Raw genomic sequence first — 17134 nt, forward strand, 5'->3', positions numbered from 1 at the left:
AAGTAATTAAGAGGACGTTTGCTTTAAATCTGTTGAGTAAGAGGGCTTAATATTCAATTTATTAACAAAAATTGATATAACATTATATGTGTGTATGTTCACATGTGCGTATATGTGTGTGTGTGTGTAACAGTGAAGTCTTTCCTTTTAAAAAGTATTCCCCATACGTAATTTACTTAGTGTCAAATTTCATCCATTTAAAAGTGGGTATACAACTTTATTTTTTGTGCGAAGTAAGGTCTTCTGTACCAGTCTCGCCTGCCCTCAGTGGGTGCATAATCTGCTTGGAGCAAATAACTGGTAAACATCCTGTGTCTACTTGTTTCATGCTTTTATTTTGATGATTGAAATTTAGAATAGTATAAAGCTTACGTCTTAATCAAGGTGTCAGAATAATAATTTGCTGGATTGAGAGACTGAGCATACAAATGGCCAATGGCTAGACCATATAGAAAATAGAACTTTGACCAAGAACTTGCAGCAAGCTGCCTGGGAAACCGACTCCCTTACCTGCAGTAAACAAGCAGGTAGCCAGCCTGCTATGTCAGACTTGCAGGAAGCCAGCGAGGAAGCTACACGATAGTTGCTCTAACAGTCGGCCAGCAGGGCCAGGACTTGATTGATGGCTGACAGCTTCCCTAATTTTTGTCCCCACTTCCAACTTGGGACCAGCCAGAGAAACCCAAATGTGTACCCCTAACCAATCACACAGGATATCCCCTTTCTAGCTAGCCTGCCTCCAGCTTCCCCATGCCAACAGCCTCTGTCTGGGGCACACCTTCCCTGTTCTCCACTGTGAAGCTTCCCCACTCCTCTGCCTGCCTTTGAGTCTGCCAGATGCAAGTGATGTGGTCAACTCCCTTGCCCTAGCAAGCTCTGAAAATAATAGCCTGTGTTTTTCTCATTTGATTGGTCCTCACTTGTTTCCATAGGATATTTGGTTAATTAACACATTCAGAAACGACTTAGTAGCTGTGTTGCAACTGAGGATAATCTTTATGGTAGAGCATCCCCTAATCGTTTTCCAGGAGGTGAGCTTCAACATGTTGGATACCGCAGATGGAGGCCTGCTCAATAGTGTGAGACGTTTGCTGTCGGACATCTTCATCCCTGCTCTCAGGGCCACGAGCCATGGCTGGGGTGAGCTCGAGGGTCTGCAGGAAGCATCCAACATTCGGCAGGAGTTCTTGAGCTCTCTGGAAGGCTTTGTGAGTGTCCTGTTGGGCGCGCAGGAGAGTTTGAAGGAGAAGGTAAGAACAAATACGTTATTCTTTCACAAATAGTCAGATGGTGAACTAATGCAACATATAAATGCGTAATCCTTCTCTTGGATGGTCTTAATTCCACTACCCTGCAAATCTTGAAAAAATGTCGTGGGCATTTTTATTATCCCCTCAAGATCTGGCAGTGACTAGATTTAAGTTCCTATAGTTTATAGTGATTAATACATTAGGGGTTCCATAGAAATGTTGGCTGTGATGTAGGGCTTTACTCAGTCATGTCAGATGTTTGACTGCAGAAAGAAGAGTATGAAATGCTTGCGGCATTGTTCTGCATTTGAGAAGGAAAGGGGTTGGAACCAGAGGGAGAGAGAGAGAGAGAGAGAGAGAGAGAGAGAGAGAGAATGTGTGTGTGTCTAATGGGTGGATGGTGGGTAGGGATGGAGGAAATCCTGAAGAGAAGGGAGGAGAGAGGAATTGATATCTCGAGAGAGTAGATCTGGTCCTGTGGTTCAGCTAGTGACCAAAGGGCCTTTAAGAATAAGTTTGGCAAATGTGGAATTTAGCTTCCATAAAATTTGTGCTAGCTACAATAAGCCTGTGTAAGTGATTACTCAGGGTAGAGGGTGGTGGATGCGAAACTGTGACAGATGACAGCCCAGATCAGGCATGTATCGGAGGTAGAGAAATGGATCCCGTGATACCAGTGACAATGTAGCACTCACCACGCTCCAGAGGATACTGAGACCTGTTGGGTCCTATTGGGATATTGGGCCAGAGGGAGGCATTAAACTTTCTAAAGGATGTGGAATGCAGGAGGTGGGTAATTTTATCTGGACAGGAGCAGGTTGATTCCAGCTAACGTCTGAGTTGTATTTCCTATTAATTATGATGCAGGCCATACTAAAATGCAAGTTGAACCAAATTAAATTGCTGTTCTACTGAGAAAAGCCATGCTTTCATATAGTTCCACTTCATATTGTAGTAGAGGTATTAAACAAAGGGTGGGATGGATCCCCACACAGGAGGAAGGCAGTGCCACTTCATGAAGCCCAGAGCCCTCCCCTGTGGAACGAAGGAGTCTTCTAGATGTGGCAGGAGGAAGGTGCAGTGTCGGGGAGGCAGGGGTGGAGGCTGGGAGGTCCTTCCAGTCTGGAAGCAGCATCAAGGCACAGGGGTGTAGAGCATGTGGCTGCCCTGGTGGGTTTTTGGAGCTCTTCAGAATGTAGTAAAGTGAAAAACACTGAGCAGGGAGGCTAGGCTCAGGGAGGACAGAGCAGTGCCTCTGAGCCCCATGTGGATGGGGCAACACAGAGCTTCTGAGCAGGGGTGGGCTTGGGAACCAGGACTGAGGGCCATCAGGGGTCAGAGCTGGCAGGGCTTAATTAGGAAGGCAAGTAAAGGAAACAGGAAACCTGGAGGGGGCCGGCCAGATTGCTACAGTGTCCCCTTGCAGCAGGCCTCAGTAGTGGGCTACTGCCTCATCCCACAGGCCTCTTTCGGCTGGTTTGAAGGGGGCAGAGTGTGAACCCAGCATCTCCCCAGCCTGCACCTTCCACACATCCCAGCACACTCTTTGGTTTTACCTTGGTTTACCAAGAAGCTCTTAGGGCTGGGCTTTGTGAAGGGCTCCTCGGCCATGTTGGCATTTGAGGGTGACAAACAGCCATACCCTTTCCTGCTGGTTCTGAACCAATTGAGAGAAATATGCTAGCTCTCTTGTTGGTATAGTGGGGTTGGACCTGAGATATGAATTTAGAGATTTACAGTGCCAGGTGCACCTTTACCAGAAGGCCAATGTCCTTATCAAATATTAAGGTCCATTTTGTGTTATATGTGTTTAAAGATACACTAGGTTTCTTTCTTTCTTTCTTTTTAGAGGAAGATTAGCCCTGAGCTAACATCTGTGTCCATCTTCCTCTATTTTATATGTGGGATGCCTGCCGTATAATGGCTTGATAAGCGGTACACAGGTCCGCGCCCGGGATCTGAACCAGTGAACCCTGGGCTGCCCAACCTGAGCGGATGAACTTAACTGCTGCACCACCGGGCTGGCCCCTTACACTAGATTTCTTTATCAAGTCAAAATCCAACACCCGGCCTTCCCTACCCCCTTCCTCTCACTCTCCCCAATGAAATGAATTTGTGTGTTTGCTATTGGTTAGTTTCAAAGAAAAATGTGATAGATTATAAATCACCCCTCCCCTCAATCAATTTCCTTGAAGCTCCTCCACTTTCCTTGGTTTCATGAGTTGATGCTTTAATTTCCAGGTTCCTTATCCGTTCCCAGATTCTATGATCTTATGACTCTCTATCTCTCTAGTTCACTCTTTCTTTTTTCTTTTGACCACAAATTTGATGTCAGAATCAATCCTCTCAAGTGGTGTCCTTAATACATGGGGAATATTGGGCATTATACGTTGCGCTATGCTTTTGTGATCTTTCTTCAGGGAGAGGGGAGTTGAGACTAGAGGATTCCCTTAAGATCCGTCTAAGCCGAGGGGTCAATCAGAAGTGTGTTAGTGTGTGTGAGTGTGTGTTTATAAAAGCATCCACTTATTATTTAACTTTCATTTTAATTAGGTGAAGCTTCAAAAGTGTGACATATTTGAACTGAAAACCCTGAAAGAACCAATAGACTATTTGACTCTAGCTAATAACCCTGAGACTTTGGAAAAGATAGAAGGTTGTATGAAAATATGGATCAAACAGACAGAACAGGTAATTTTCAGAAACCAAACATCAGTTTCAGATGCCATGTTACTGAACAAGTGAATGGAAGAAGGTGTATCATATGCCATTCCCATATGCCTAAATATTTTTATCACAAGTCCCTAAAAAGTTGACAGGTTCAATGTGGTTTTAATTTATAGTCATTAGTAAAGAAGAGAGAGTAAGAATTCTAAGAGGTGAATGTAAGTGACTTTATATACTTATTTAACTAGAAGAGTGAATGTCGCCAATTTTTTTCTCATGGTATAATTCACTTTGGTGAGAAACTGTAGAGGTACCAGGAGTTTTCCAATTCAGCATGTCCTCCAAAAGGGAGCTTTAGACTTAACTTTCAAAAAAAATATTTTCAAAAAAGTCCTAAGTGAAGGTGGACTTTGCATCAAAAATTAAGCACAATGAAAATTAACCAACTTAAGGCGTGGGGGCTTTCCAAGGTTATACTGCTGAGAGCGCGTAGTAAGTGAACAGCCAAGGCTGAGGCCAGGTCCTCCAAAGCTTCATTAAAGCTCCTTGCGTAAATAGTTTGCAATTAGAACCAGGCAACTAAATTTTTGTTGAAGTAGTAAAAGGCTGTCATTTGAAGCATGCAAATGAATGAAAATATATCATGATTCAAAAAACATAATTTACTTATTTCCTTACTTTTTTGTTTATGTATAACTTTCCTATCTCCAGCCCAACTCAATGGTTTATGGTTCTCCTGTGCATTTACAGGTCCTTGCTGAAAACAATCAGCTGCGGAAGGAAGCAGATGACCTTGGGCCCCGAGCAGAGCTGGAGCACTGGAAAAAAAGGCTATCCAAATTTAACTACCTTTTGGATCAATTAAAAAGCCCGGATGTGAAGGCTGTGTTGGCAGTGCTCGCTGCTGCCAAGTCAAAACTTCTGAAGGTTGTCAGCCATTTCTTTTTGCTTAACGAAATGGGAATGAAAATTCTCTATGTGTATTTTCATGTCATAGAGTAGTTAGGAACATAAATATGTTATTATAACTTTATGAAAAAAATTTAAGATTGGATAATATTGCCTTTTTATACTTTTGGATACTGTGGAAATAGCCTTTGAATTAAAGGTATTTGTTGGTGTATATATATGTATATGTATTATTAGAGGGCATTGCATATAATTAAGATGTAACATAATAACATAATTTTATATATATTATGAATTCAGACCAACAAGGAATAGTAATTAATGAAACTTACCTTAGCTATGTTTTTTTTAAGTCCTAGTATATTAGTTTTATATCGCTGTGTAACAAATTACCCCAAAACTTAGCAACTTAAAACACACATTTATTATCTCACAGTTTATGTATCAGGAATTTGGGTGCAGCTCAGCTGGGTGCCTCTGACTCTGGGTGCCTCAAGTCTCTCATGAAGTTGCAGTTGGGCTGTTGGCTCATCTGAAGACTCAGCTGGGGCAGGATCTGCTTCCAAGTTGTTCATGTGGTTGTTGCAGAATTTGATTTCTTGCTAACTATTGGCTGGAGGCTTCCTTCAGTTCTTTACCACATGGGCCTCTCCACAGGGCGGCCTCCAACATGGCAGCTGGCTTCCCTTAAAGGGAGTAAGTCAGAGAGTGCAAGAGAGCACCCCACATAGAAGCCATGGTCTTTGGTACACTAATACCAGAACGGACATCCCCTCACTTTTGTCACATTCTATTTATTAGACGTGAGTTACTAGATTCAGCCCATGATCAAGGGCAGGGGATGACACAAGAACATGAATACCAGGAGTTCATGATCATTGGGGACCATTGTAGAGGCTGCCTACCACACCTGGCATTGGTGCCATAAAGACACGTTAGCTATTTGCATGGATGTTTCAATCTGTGAAAATAATTTAAATAATCAATAATAATCCATTTCAATGACTGTGCTTTAGATTTACCTTGTATCATTGCTCAAAGAAATATAATCATTCATTGGGTTACAGTTCAGAAATATTAATAGGGGGACTTCCATGAAGTCAAATGAACATGTTAGCTTGTGCTAGATAATTTCCTTTCACTTCTCCCACTCTTAGATATCTTTCCATTTTGAAGTGTCTGGCTCATAGCACAGTCCCGGCATATGGTTGGCAGTTAATAAATAATTGCCATATTAATGGATGAACAGAAGTATAGGGTTATAAGGAAAAGGAGTTCAGATTAGAATGGAGGGAAGATAGAAAATATAGGGGTGAGGTACAAAGTGGATCCAGTAGCCAGTGGAGGAGAGAAGGTATGTGCTTAAAGGGAGGTGCTGCCCTCTTGATCCTCTGTCCTAGTTATTGAACAGATTTTGTAAGAGAAGGCCTTGAAGAGATGATTTTAAAGATATAGTCAAAAATTTTAAATTGCTCTTCAGTGTGGCAATGTCCTTCATCTCTCTGGATTCAGTTTTATGCAAGATGCACAGGACAAACTGAAGGTGTGACCCAAGTAACTTGTGGTGACTCTTAGCAGCTTTAAATTGGAAGTTCCTCTGTTAATAATTGCATGAAAATTGCTTTCCTGTGTTGTGCTTAGACTTGGCGGGAGATGGATATTCGAATCACTGACGCAGCTAACGAAGCGAAGGACAATGTCAAATATTTGTACACACTTGAAAAGTGCTGCGACCCCTTGTACAGCAACGACCCTGTGAGTTAAAGAGTTCTACTCCCTTAGTCTACTGATGGTCCTTTGATACTAGCAGAGTTGAATATGAGGTTTGGTTTGTTGATACTACAGCTTGTTGGAAAAGTCTTAGAAACCCCTTTTATTTTCAAGAAAATTGTATATATATACATGTCTATATTTCTATCCATCTATCTATCTATAGATCTATCTATCTATTGAAGGTGTATATGTCATGTTATATTTTAAAAACATTTATTGCATATTCCATTAAATATTGAAATTGACATTCTGGACTATACTCAAAGAACTGTAGGAAGACTCATTGCTGTTTTTTCTTTATCTTTTAACTTTAGGAAATGCCTACTTTTATTTATTACAAAATGGACTGTTAACACCACCTCCTTGTCATTAACAGAAAGCTAATGCATTGAAACCATTCATTGCACTAACTGCATGCATTAACTGCATAGGAATAAACGATGCAAATAAAATTACCAATTAAATATATTTATGTAAAGTATTAGATAATATTTTAAAAATTTAAATAAAAATCTCTTAGTTAAATTTTATTCTAATGAAGATAAAATGATTAGACCTTAGAATTTTGCTGAACTTGGTAATTGTTTCCCTGAAAACTTTTGTGATGTCTTCCAGATATCCATGATTGATTCTATTCCTACACTTATCAATGCAATTAAAATGATCTATCGTATCTCTCATTACTATAACACCTCTGAGAAGATCACGTCTCTCTTTGTAAAGGTAGGTGCATGGTGTAGAGTCCATGGTCACTTATATTTCTTTACCAATGGTCAATTTTTTGATAATTAAAAATTACCGCATTAGCACAATTCAGTAACTATGTAGTCTACAATTTTAAAAAAGCTTAATCTCTCAAGAGAGATAGAATTAAGTTTATGTGAGAGGCTGATTCTAGCAAATCATAAAACATTATTTCTCAAAGTCATTATATTAATATATATTGTGTTATATAATAAAAATTAAAAAAGATTCTTTTTTGGATTTTCTTTTTCTATGTTATTTAGCACATTATTTATTCCTATTGGGTAATTTTAATTAAGAAAAACTACATTTTACTGGCTACCTCCTGTTTCATATTTTATAAGCCACTGTTTCAAATTTATTTGATGCCACAGTTGTTTACTCGATGTTATTAGAACAGTAATCATGGTAATAAAAGCCACTGCAATGTTCTAGTAATCCATAAAGCAATTATAATGATTTTGCCAAAAAACATAGCAATGTTTAAACCTTATGTCCTAATTCCTAAGTGTTTGTGGTGAGCACTATTGCTTTTCCCATTTTGAACATTCTCAAAAAAGTAAATGACTTTTTCACTACCAAGGCAAAAATATTAAATGTTGTATCAAGATAGAGGCATTTTCAACTCATCAGGACTTGTGTTGTGTATTACTAATGCAGTAGGAGTCATGATTCTTCCTGGGAATAGGGACATCTAGCCTTGAGAGCTCAAGGGGAGACTTCCTTCTGCTCTCGTATTTAAGCAGAAAGGTGGGAAATCCACTAGATCCTTTCCCAACTTCTTCACACTTTAAAACTACACGTTAGGGTCATAGGGGATATTCCCTGGGGAGACGTCTCAAGGCCAATATGCATTATTACTCTAGGTTTCATGTGTATTAATGCAAGCCTTGTTTTTGAACAAAATTGTGAAACTACCATCTACCTAAATTTCAAAAACATTTCATTATGGAAATTTTGAAGAGGTACAAAAGGAAAGAGAATTGTAACCTGAACCCTCGTGTACATATCATCCAGATTCAGCAACTATCAACACACGGCCAATCTCATCCCACTTACACTCCTGACCTTTTCACTGCAAATCCCAGCCACCATATCATTCCATGCATACAGCAGTCATCTACTTTTCCTTTTAATTTATAAAAAAGTCACCAAGAAAATTCTGAAGTTTTTTTAAATTTGGGAGGGATGAATAAAATGTTAGAGGTTATTTGTATTAGCTTTAATTTTCTCTATTTCCTTCTCCTTTTGACATTTCTGCTACAGATCATGTGGCATGAAACGATCGGGGGGACAATCCTTTACGTGGCACTTAGAAACTGTGAGTTAAAATATAGAGCAAGCCACCTAAGGAGATGGGGGAAATTCAACAGCTTTTAGGTAGAGAAGTGAATCTTTTCGTGGTTGGTTAAGACTTTCATCCAGCATAAACAAGGTGCCCCGAATTGTTGATTTCCCATAGCACTTCTAACTCTGTGATTTCACAAATGATTTTGACAATACATGTGTGAAATCTACAAAAGTCGAACAAATAGAAGCAGAGAGTAGAATGATGGCTGCCAGGGGCTGGAGGGTGGGGCAAACGGGAGATGTTGGTGAAAGGGTACAAACTTTCAACTATAAGATGAATAAGTTCTGGGAATCTAATGTACAGAATGATGATTATAGTTAATAATACTGTATTGTATACTTGGAAGTTGCTAGGAGAGCAGATCTTAAGTCTTCCCTACACGTGTGCGCATGCACACACACTCACACACTCACACAGACACAAATGGTAACTATGTGAGGTGACGGATGTGTTAATTAACTTGATTATGGTAATCATTTCACTGTCTATACGTATATCAAACCATCACATTGTATACCTTAAATATATACAATTTTTAATTGTCAATTATGCTTAAGTAAAGCTGGGGAAAAAAGGGTTAGTGCTTGATCATAGTTGCGATGGGAAAAAATAACCCCAAAGTTCCGGTTCACAGGCTGTCCACTCTGAGAGGTAGAAGAGTTAAGGACCCTCTGATCCACTTTATAGCTGATGGCTGTTTTATGTACATAACATGATTTTATTGGGAAACTTCAGGTGACCAATCAGATGATATCTGCATGTAAAGCTTATATTACCAACAATGGAACCGCTTCCATCTGGAGCCAGCCACAGGATGCTGTTGTGGAAAAAATATTATCTGCGATTAAACTTAAGCAGGTAATGGTCAGCCTAATATTTAGATAACGTTTCATTATTTTTATGTTGTTTTTGCCAGTGCATCTTAAATTATTATCATATTATTGGTTGTTAAGAAGAACAGTAATTCTTTACCATTAAGAAAATTGAATATTAATAAACCTTTCCAGAAAATTCATTCACTTATTCTACCCTCTTTGGGTGCCTACTATGTCCCAGCACCACACCAAGTACTGGAGATGCAAAGATGACTGAAATGAGGTAGTTTTCCCTAAGCTTCTTATAGACTAATAGGGAGATAGACATACAGTGAGACTGTTATTAACATGGTAGGACCAAGGTCGAAAGACTGCATCTTTGAGCTGCATCATGAATAATTAGAAATTTACTAGATTGGAGGATGGCAAAAGATGATATTCCAGGCTGATGGACGAGTAAATACCAAGGGATGAAGCTGTGAAAGGGCTTGCAATGATAATCCATCCTAAGTTTGCCATCACCTTTACTTAAGAGAATAAGGTTGATATCTTTGTTATGTTCCCTTTCTTATATTTTGCTTTTTTATTTTAAGGAATACCAGCACTGCTTTCACAAGACAAAACAAAAGCTTAAACAAGATCCAAATGAAAAACAATTTGAATTTAGTGAGATGTATATTTTTGGAAAGTTTGAAACTTTCCACCGACGCCTTGCCAAGATAATGGATATCTTTACAACATTCAAGACGTATTCAGTCCTGCAAGATTCTAAAATTGAAGGGCTGGAAGAAATGGTCACTAAATACCAGGTATTGTACTTTAAATTTCTACTCTTATCCATAACTAAAACTTTAATGTTTTATGGAAATAACTGTACTTAGAATGATTCAAATAGTCCTTAATGTAAAATATAACCTCATCACCCTTAAACAATAAAGAAATTCAATTAAATTTGTTTGAGAATTGTATAATGGTGCTAATATGTTCTTTTCAGGTGTGTGGTTGTGAGAATGACTTCCCAATGGCCTAAAATTAATCCTCGTTAGTAAAAGCATTTTCATTAGTAGCGCAAGAAAAATGTTTAAATATGACATTATTTCATTTATTCATGCAAGAAATATTTAATGAAGCATATACTATGTGTCAGGCACTAGTTGGCACTGAGTTCTGAGTGGCAGCTGATTATTTCTGCATTTAAGCATTTTATTTGGACACATGTTAAAAAATAAAAGAGGCTAGATTTTATTGTAGCTCTACCACTCCTAATTATTTTGACTTCTAACTGCTTCATCTTTTAAGGGTATACATGTGACTAATCCTGGTTTATAAAGTGGGCACAGTGATCTAATGATGTTTTGAAGATTTTTTAAAAACGATTTACAAACAAAATGTGTTTTAAATTCTTGATGGGGATGTAGTGAATTTTTTTCTTGTTTGGGGACAGTGACACTAAAACTTGAATTTGAAAAGGATCATATAATTTATTGCTATACAGTGGTTTTTGTAGTCTAACAGTTTAGGCCAATATAAGGAGTCTTTTTCATTTCCTGAGTACACCAGATTTTGGAAGAGAAAAAGAAAAGACCTTTTTTATATAGCAGGAAACATTTTAGGTGGGCTGTGTGTAATCTGCAAGGTGGATAATCTATACTTTGAAATCGACAGTTTTTCAAGACAAAGAGAGAATATGTCCATTAATTTTTCAATTTGGAATTTATTTGTTTTCTATTCTTAATGAAAAATAACTTTGGAACATATTGCAAAGTTTATTTTTGAATGAGAAGTTGAGTTATACGTCTAAATGCAGATAAAGACCATTCTAACCTGATAAAAATACTGGGAGGAGAAACGGCTTTGAAATCTAACGTGAAATACTGATTAGAATGGATGTGCCAGAGGGAAGTGAGATAAAATGTAGATGGTTTGTGAAAGCATAAGGGGAGATTTTCGTGTATTAGTCCCAGTGTTGGAAGCTCAAAATGAAACTCGGGTTCCTTACACGGCTGTCAAGGCGCTGTCCACCCCTCCTGCCTCCTTTCTCCTCATTGCGTGTTTTCCAGACACAGGACAGGTCAGTTCGGCCCACTTTATGGTTTGCAGAGCTTCTTTTCTGCAAAGTTCTGCCCCTGGATCATCACATGGTTATTTCCTCCATGGGCGCCGGATGTTAATTTAAACAACTGTCTCGATTAAGTTTTCCTTTGTCTCTGTTTCCCCTCAATCACTCGATGTCACATTACTCATTTTATCACTGTCTGAAATGATCCTGTTCATTTATTTGTGACTTACATACATTCTGACCCCTTTTCCCTACCAAGGATGTAACTTTCCCGAGGGATGTTTGTTCTGTTCATTCCTGTATCTTCAGAGCTTCCTGGCACCTAGTAGGTGTGCAATAAATATCTGTCAAGTAAATGATTAAGTAGGTTGAGTTTGACTAGTTGGTTTAAAGGTCGTGATTAATCAGTTTATTCACTTAATTTAGTACTCTTAAGTGACCATTAAATCCAATCATACAGTAGAATTTTCTAAGGTCCCCAAATCTTTTTTTTTTTTTTTTGGTGAGGAAGGTTGGCTCTGAGCTAACATCTGTTGCCAATCTTCCTCTTGTAAGTGACTCTAGTTCTTCTATGTGGGATGCTACCACAGCATGGCTTGATGAGTGGTGTGTAGGTCTGTGCCCAGGATCTGAACCCATGAACCCTGGGCTGCCATAGCAGAGTGCACGAACTTAACCACTACACCACAAGGCCAGGCCCCTCCCCAAATCTTTTTAATTACCCCATTGAAATGTAATGCAGCTTTTCCGTACTTCTTTTAGACATTTCATATAATACAATGGGTCATATTCTATATATACAACTTATAAATTGAACTCATTTTGTAGTTGTATAGCATGAAAGTGTAGGTTGTTTTAACAAGTAAACTTGATTCACGAAGTTATGCAGTTTATACACTTTTGTCTCTTGAGAGATTTGAATTGATGTGTAAATGGCAATGACTTTGAAGAGGAGATTGTGGAAGGAGGGCCAACAGTCTTCATAAAAATTATATGCCTGTGTCAACAGTGTGGGCTCCCGAGTTTGAGAATGGCTTAGAATCTGGTTAAGAGTGATCACAGAGCATTATAGCTCATTATTCAGAGCAAACAAAACTTCAGATAATAGTATTTTCAAGGAGATAAGTTGCCTAATTTGTACTTTTGTAGTCACAGACTGCAGCTTTGCAGGGTGGGAAGAAGCAATTAATTCTAGAGATTCTTTAAGTGGTAGATTGTGGTTTGACATTTTATTTAAGATACTTGAGGCTTAGAAGATAGTATTTCATCTATAGATATTATAACATAACCGTTTTCTCCCTCAGTTTGTGTTCTGTTAAAGTCTTATTTACTTTCTGAGGAGATTTAACCTTTTTAATAAAAAAATCTTTTAGTGCATTCTCCTCTGGGCTTCTTTTTTATTATTTCAGATCTGATTAGTAAGAAATTTTTAGAGAAAAGCACCTTTCTCACTTTTAAGATGTAGTTTTTATTTTATATTTTTCTTCAAAAATGCATAAAACCTCATGAAAATGCTTTCCAAATGATTTCTTTGAAGGCAGTAGGCAACGTTCTACTGCCTGGAATAAGCATTAAGCAATGTGAGTCATTAAAGAAATAAGGCTCCTTTTAAGTGGATTTTTTGAAAATGATTCTACAGGTTCTATGTTTAAAGGTCATTTTAATTAAGTAATGCAAGAATATTAAAATATTGTCTTATTTCTTTCATCGCTTTTCAGAGTATTGTTGCCACTATAAAGAAAAAGGACTATAATTTCTTAGACCAGCGGAAAATAGATTTTGACCAGGATTATGAAGAGTTTTGCAAGCAGACTAATGACCTTCATGTAGGTTGTATAATAAATTCCTGATGACAGTCGTGTGTTTATTTTTTCCTTATGTATAATGCTGCTAATCATTACCCATTCAGAGGGGAGAGACGTCTTCATCGTGGAGGTGACCGATAGCAACCTCAGCCTGTGTTTTGTGATTTCAGATTAATAATTGAAGGCTCTTTTTCATGGATTAAAGGGTCTTAAAGATAGCTTTGGATAATGATCTGTAATCACAGACTTTTGCATGTCTTCCATTTTAGTTCTTAGAAAATTGACTTTCATCTTCTGTTGAAACGTAATGCTATTAGAATATAGAAATTTGCTACCATTTGTTTGTTACTTTACAGCAATGATTATGACCAGAGGTTGCCTAAGCAAACGGTCAGCAATGGCTGCAGATCCCAAAGGCAGGGCTGCAACTGGCCTTAGAAATAGCGGCACTAGGACTGACTCAGCCTCTCGACCCCTTTCTCCCTTCCTTCTCTCGTTCCCCACCCCTACTCCTACTCACTATTACTGCTAGTGCTCAGACCAGCCATCCTGACCTCCAGTCCACATCAGCAGTGTATGGCCACCTTCAGCTGCTGAGAACATATCAGAGGACCAACCCCAGCTCTAAATGCCTAAGGAAGAGTTTGGGTTGGCCAGTTCTAGTGGGGTGCCTCACCCCAGGCATATCACTTGTGGGGTCATGTGGTAAAAGCAGGGGGATGGGACCCCCTCTGGGGTGGTTGGGAATGTTTGTATCGGAGAAGGGGAATCAAGGAGGGTGAGGTGGGGAGACAAGCCAATAGATATTGACCATAATTCATATGCAGACTTCTTTTTATCCCAGTGAGGTGCAAAGTGTGCACCTTTCTGATTACAAAAGGAAAATGGCCATTCTGTTGCTTCTTTTCCAAAATTTTTGGTTTGAAATAAATTGGTATACCTCAAGGGGAAAAGACCTCTGAGGCATTTTTGGAGGGGTGCGTTCAATGGCAAAAGGAATCATCATAAAACTAGCTAATTCTATACATTAGGTTCTGATCTAAGCACGTTATAGGTGTTACTCCATTTAATTATCACAATAATCCTATTAAATTGGGTGTTCTTATTACTCTCATTTGTGGAGGAGGAAAAAGGTAAAGTGAGGTTCAGGGACTTGCCCAAAGTCACAAAGATAACAAGTAGTACAGTTGGGATTAAATGCAGGAATTCTGGCTCTAGGATTCAGGTTTTTAACTATTATGCTGTAAGACACTTTTCATTTGATAGGACGATACAGTGCCTGTAATAATTTAAGCAGTGACCTCTTTTGGGGGCCAATTCAGACATAAGGACTTGATCTCTTGTTGGAAACTGATGGCCAGTGGCAGATCCTGATTCTCTGCTCCTTGGTCAGTGTTCATTTGTCAAGTCTTCATGTGTGTTTTCCATCAGTTTCTGATCACATGGTACTTCAGTAGATTATATGTGGAATATAGGTATTTGGTGAACACCTTGAGGGCAGGAATCGTATTCCTTCCTATCTGTGTCTTCAGGGCCTAGGGGATGGCACTTTATATAAATGGAGAGCAAAGAATGTTGGCTGAGTTAATGTGTGAGTAATGAATTAATAAGAACAAGATTTATTGCAATTAAACAAGCACTTACTGTACATCAATTATGTATTGAGCTCTATGCTGTGGGTTATGAATACAGAAATAAATTTAGTAGGTTTGCCCTCGAAGCTCACAGGCAGACAGAGGCAGACATGTGATATGATTGGAATATAAGTACATATAAGTTAGAACAGAGTAATGAATATATCATTAAAAAAAAGACAAATAGTAGCTAAAATGACAAAATATGAAAGTACAATATTCTGATATTGCACCAGGAAGTAAGGATTCAAAGTGAAAAAGATAAAGTCCAGAGAAGTCCTAAAGAAACTTACAGGGAGGACAGGCCTCAGAATCTGAGAATTGCTACAACTCATACAGTAGGATGTGAACCTAGGAGGAAAATAATCCCGCACTTCTACTTACCCAGGATTAGGAAAGCCTTCAGAGAGAGGCTGTGCTTGATGCTAGAACGGTGTGTATGTTCTAAACGTAATGGAATGAGTGTGACGGAGAGACCTTTTCAAACCTGTGTCCACTTTTTATAATACCAAGAATATAATTTTATAATTGTTCTATGGCCTGGTTTTTAAGCATTAGTTATAGACATCGGTTCCTATTCTCCTTAATCTCTCTCTCTCTCTTTTTTAAATTCAACACTATTATTTATCTTATCTTCCATTTCAGAAATAGTCCACTTCTCTTTGGTTGGATGACTAGTTTTCCTTTGACTTCTTTGTCCCTTTTTCCATCCTCTTTCGCTTAACCAACCTTTCTACTCTCTCTCCTTTAAATCACACACCCACTCTCATGAATTCAGCCCTTGTCTTTATAAAACAGGAGTAAAAATACTGACCTTCCTATGACCCTGGATGGAGTGAGTAGGGGGGATGAGTCTTGGCGAGGAAGAATGGAGAGGACCAGTAACTGTGGTATCTCCAAGATGAAAGGCTGGAGGGTGGGGGGGGGGGGGGTACATGACTGATCTGAATTAGGATTGTGTTCAGGGCTCCACTGTCAAGGTGATTGGAACCTGGAAGCCTGTCCAGATTTAGGGTTCATGCTGGTACTAACAGGTCAAAGGGAGGCAGTACGTTGGCACCAGGTGGGCCATTGGAAGTCTAGAAGCCCACTGATTCCAGGAGGTAACGTAAGGCAGGACTTAGTAAAGGACAAGCTGTTAAGGTGGTAAACTGAGTTAAGAGAAAACTGAGTAGGAGCTGAGAGCCCAGATCTAACAAAAGGACTAGTATGAAGATTCCATGTCTGGACTCCAAAAGACTGTAAGAATGGACCAAAGGCTCAGAGAGAAAAGAAGACTAGTTTGAGGTTTTAGATGTTCATAGAGAACTCAACTTAGGCCTTTGTGAAGCCATAGGGTGGAAAGCAAAGAAAACCAGGTCCAGGTGTTGGGGCTCAGTAAAGATTTGCTGGTTTCTGGTGTTAGAGGAGGGAATGGAAGCATCACCAATGTTCTAGTTGTGCATAGTTTATACACAGAGATTTCTTTATGTGGTGAAAACATCTGAGTGTTTATTTATGTAGGCTAACTGTACTGCTCTGTAGGGTGGGAAGATTTCTTGATCCTGGGATGTGGTGTTTACAGATGAAATAACATCACTTAAAAATATGTAAACATATATTTTTATATATACTTGTACATAAAGTGTACATATATAAAGTGTATATATATATATATATATATATATATACAAAATGTACATACGCTTTCAGTAGAAGTAGCGAGAAGTACTGAAGGCGATATTATAATAGGCTTAGTGATCCTTCAACTTTTGGCTTTGGTGAATGGAGGAGGGAGAGTGCTACTTGCCTCCTAGATAGCGATGTCTTTTCCAGTGTAAAGTGTTTCTAGGGGTGTCCTGGATATTTCCGACTGGTTATCTTGTCAAATTACTTGTGTAAAATCAAGTTCATCCAGGTACTAATTATGGCTGCATGTGCAACTGGCTTCCAGATTTTATCACTGCAGGAATTAATGATATCTTTAGAATTGCAGAGGCTCAAAACTTCTGTCTGGTAAATCGAGAAAAAAAAGATTGATTGGAACTTTACCTTGAAGCACAAAATAGAAAATAATGAAATAATGTTTTCTGCCTTTTATTTAATTCAATTTGGATTTTAATGACCACTCTGTGCTAAATCTTAGAA

At 38.7% G+C, this 17134-nt stretch overlaps 1 protein-coding gene across 2 annotated transcripts in view; it reads left to right on the forward strand.

Annotated features, from left to right (window-relative positions):
* DNAH5 (dynein axonemal heavy chain 5) overlaps nucleotides 1-17134 on the forward strand; it is a 267250-nt gene that overhangs the window by 64876 nt on the left and 185240 nt on the right. For both annotated transcript variants that reach the window (XM_023625835.2, XM_023625834.2), the window contains exons 5-12: nucleotides 1029-1250; nucleotides 3804-3941; nucleotides 4668-4844; nucleotides 6468-6581; nucleotides 7215-7322; nucleotides 9430-9552; nucleotides 10103-10318; nucleotides 13287-13394. In XM_023625835.2, coding sequence (XP_023481603.2) covers nucleotides 1029-1250; nucleotides 3804-3941; nucleotides 4668-4844; nucleotides 6468-6581; nucleotides 7215-7322; nucleotides 9430-9552; nucleotides 10103-10318; nucleotides 13287-13394 — 1206 coding nt within the window. The remainder of the gene's footprint in view (nucleotides 1-1028; nucleotides 1251-3803; nucleotides 3942-4667; nucleotides 4845-6467; nucleotides 6582-7214; nucleotides 7323-9429; nucleotides 9553-10102; nucleotides 10319-13286; nucleotides 13395-17134) is intronic.

Source organism: Equus caballus, chromosome 21, assembly GCF_041296265.1.
Source record: "Equus caballus isolate H_3958 breed thoroughbred chromosome 21, TB-T2T, whole genome shotgun sequence".
Taxonomy (NCBI): Eukaryota; Metazoa; Chordata; class Mammalia; order Perissodactyla; family Equidae; genus Equus; species Equus caballus.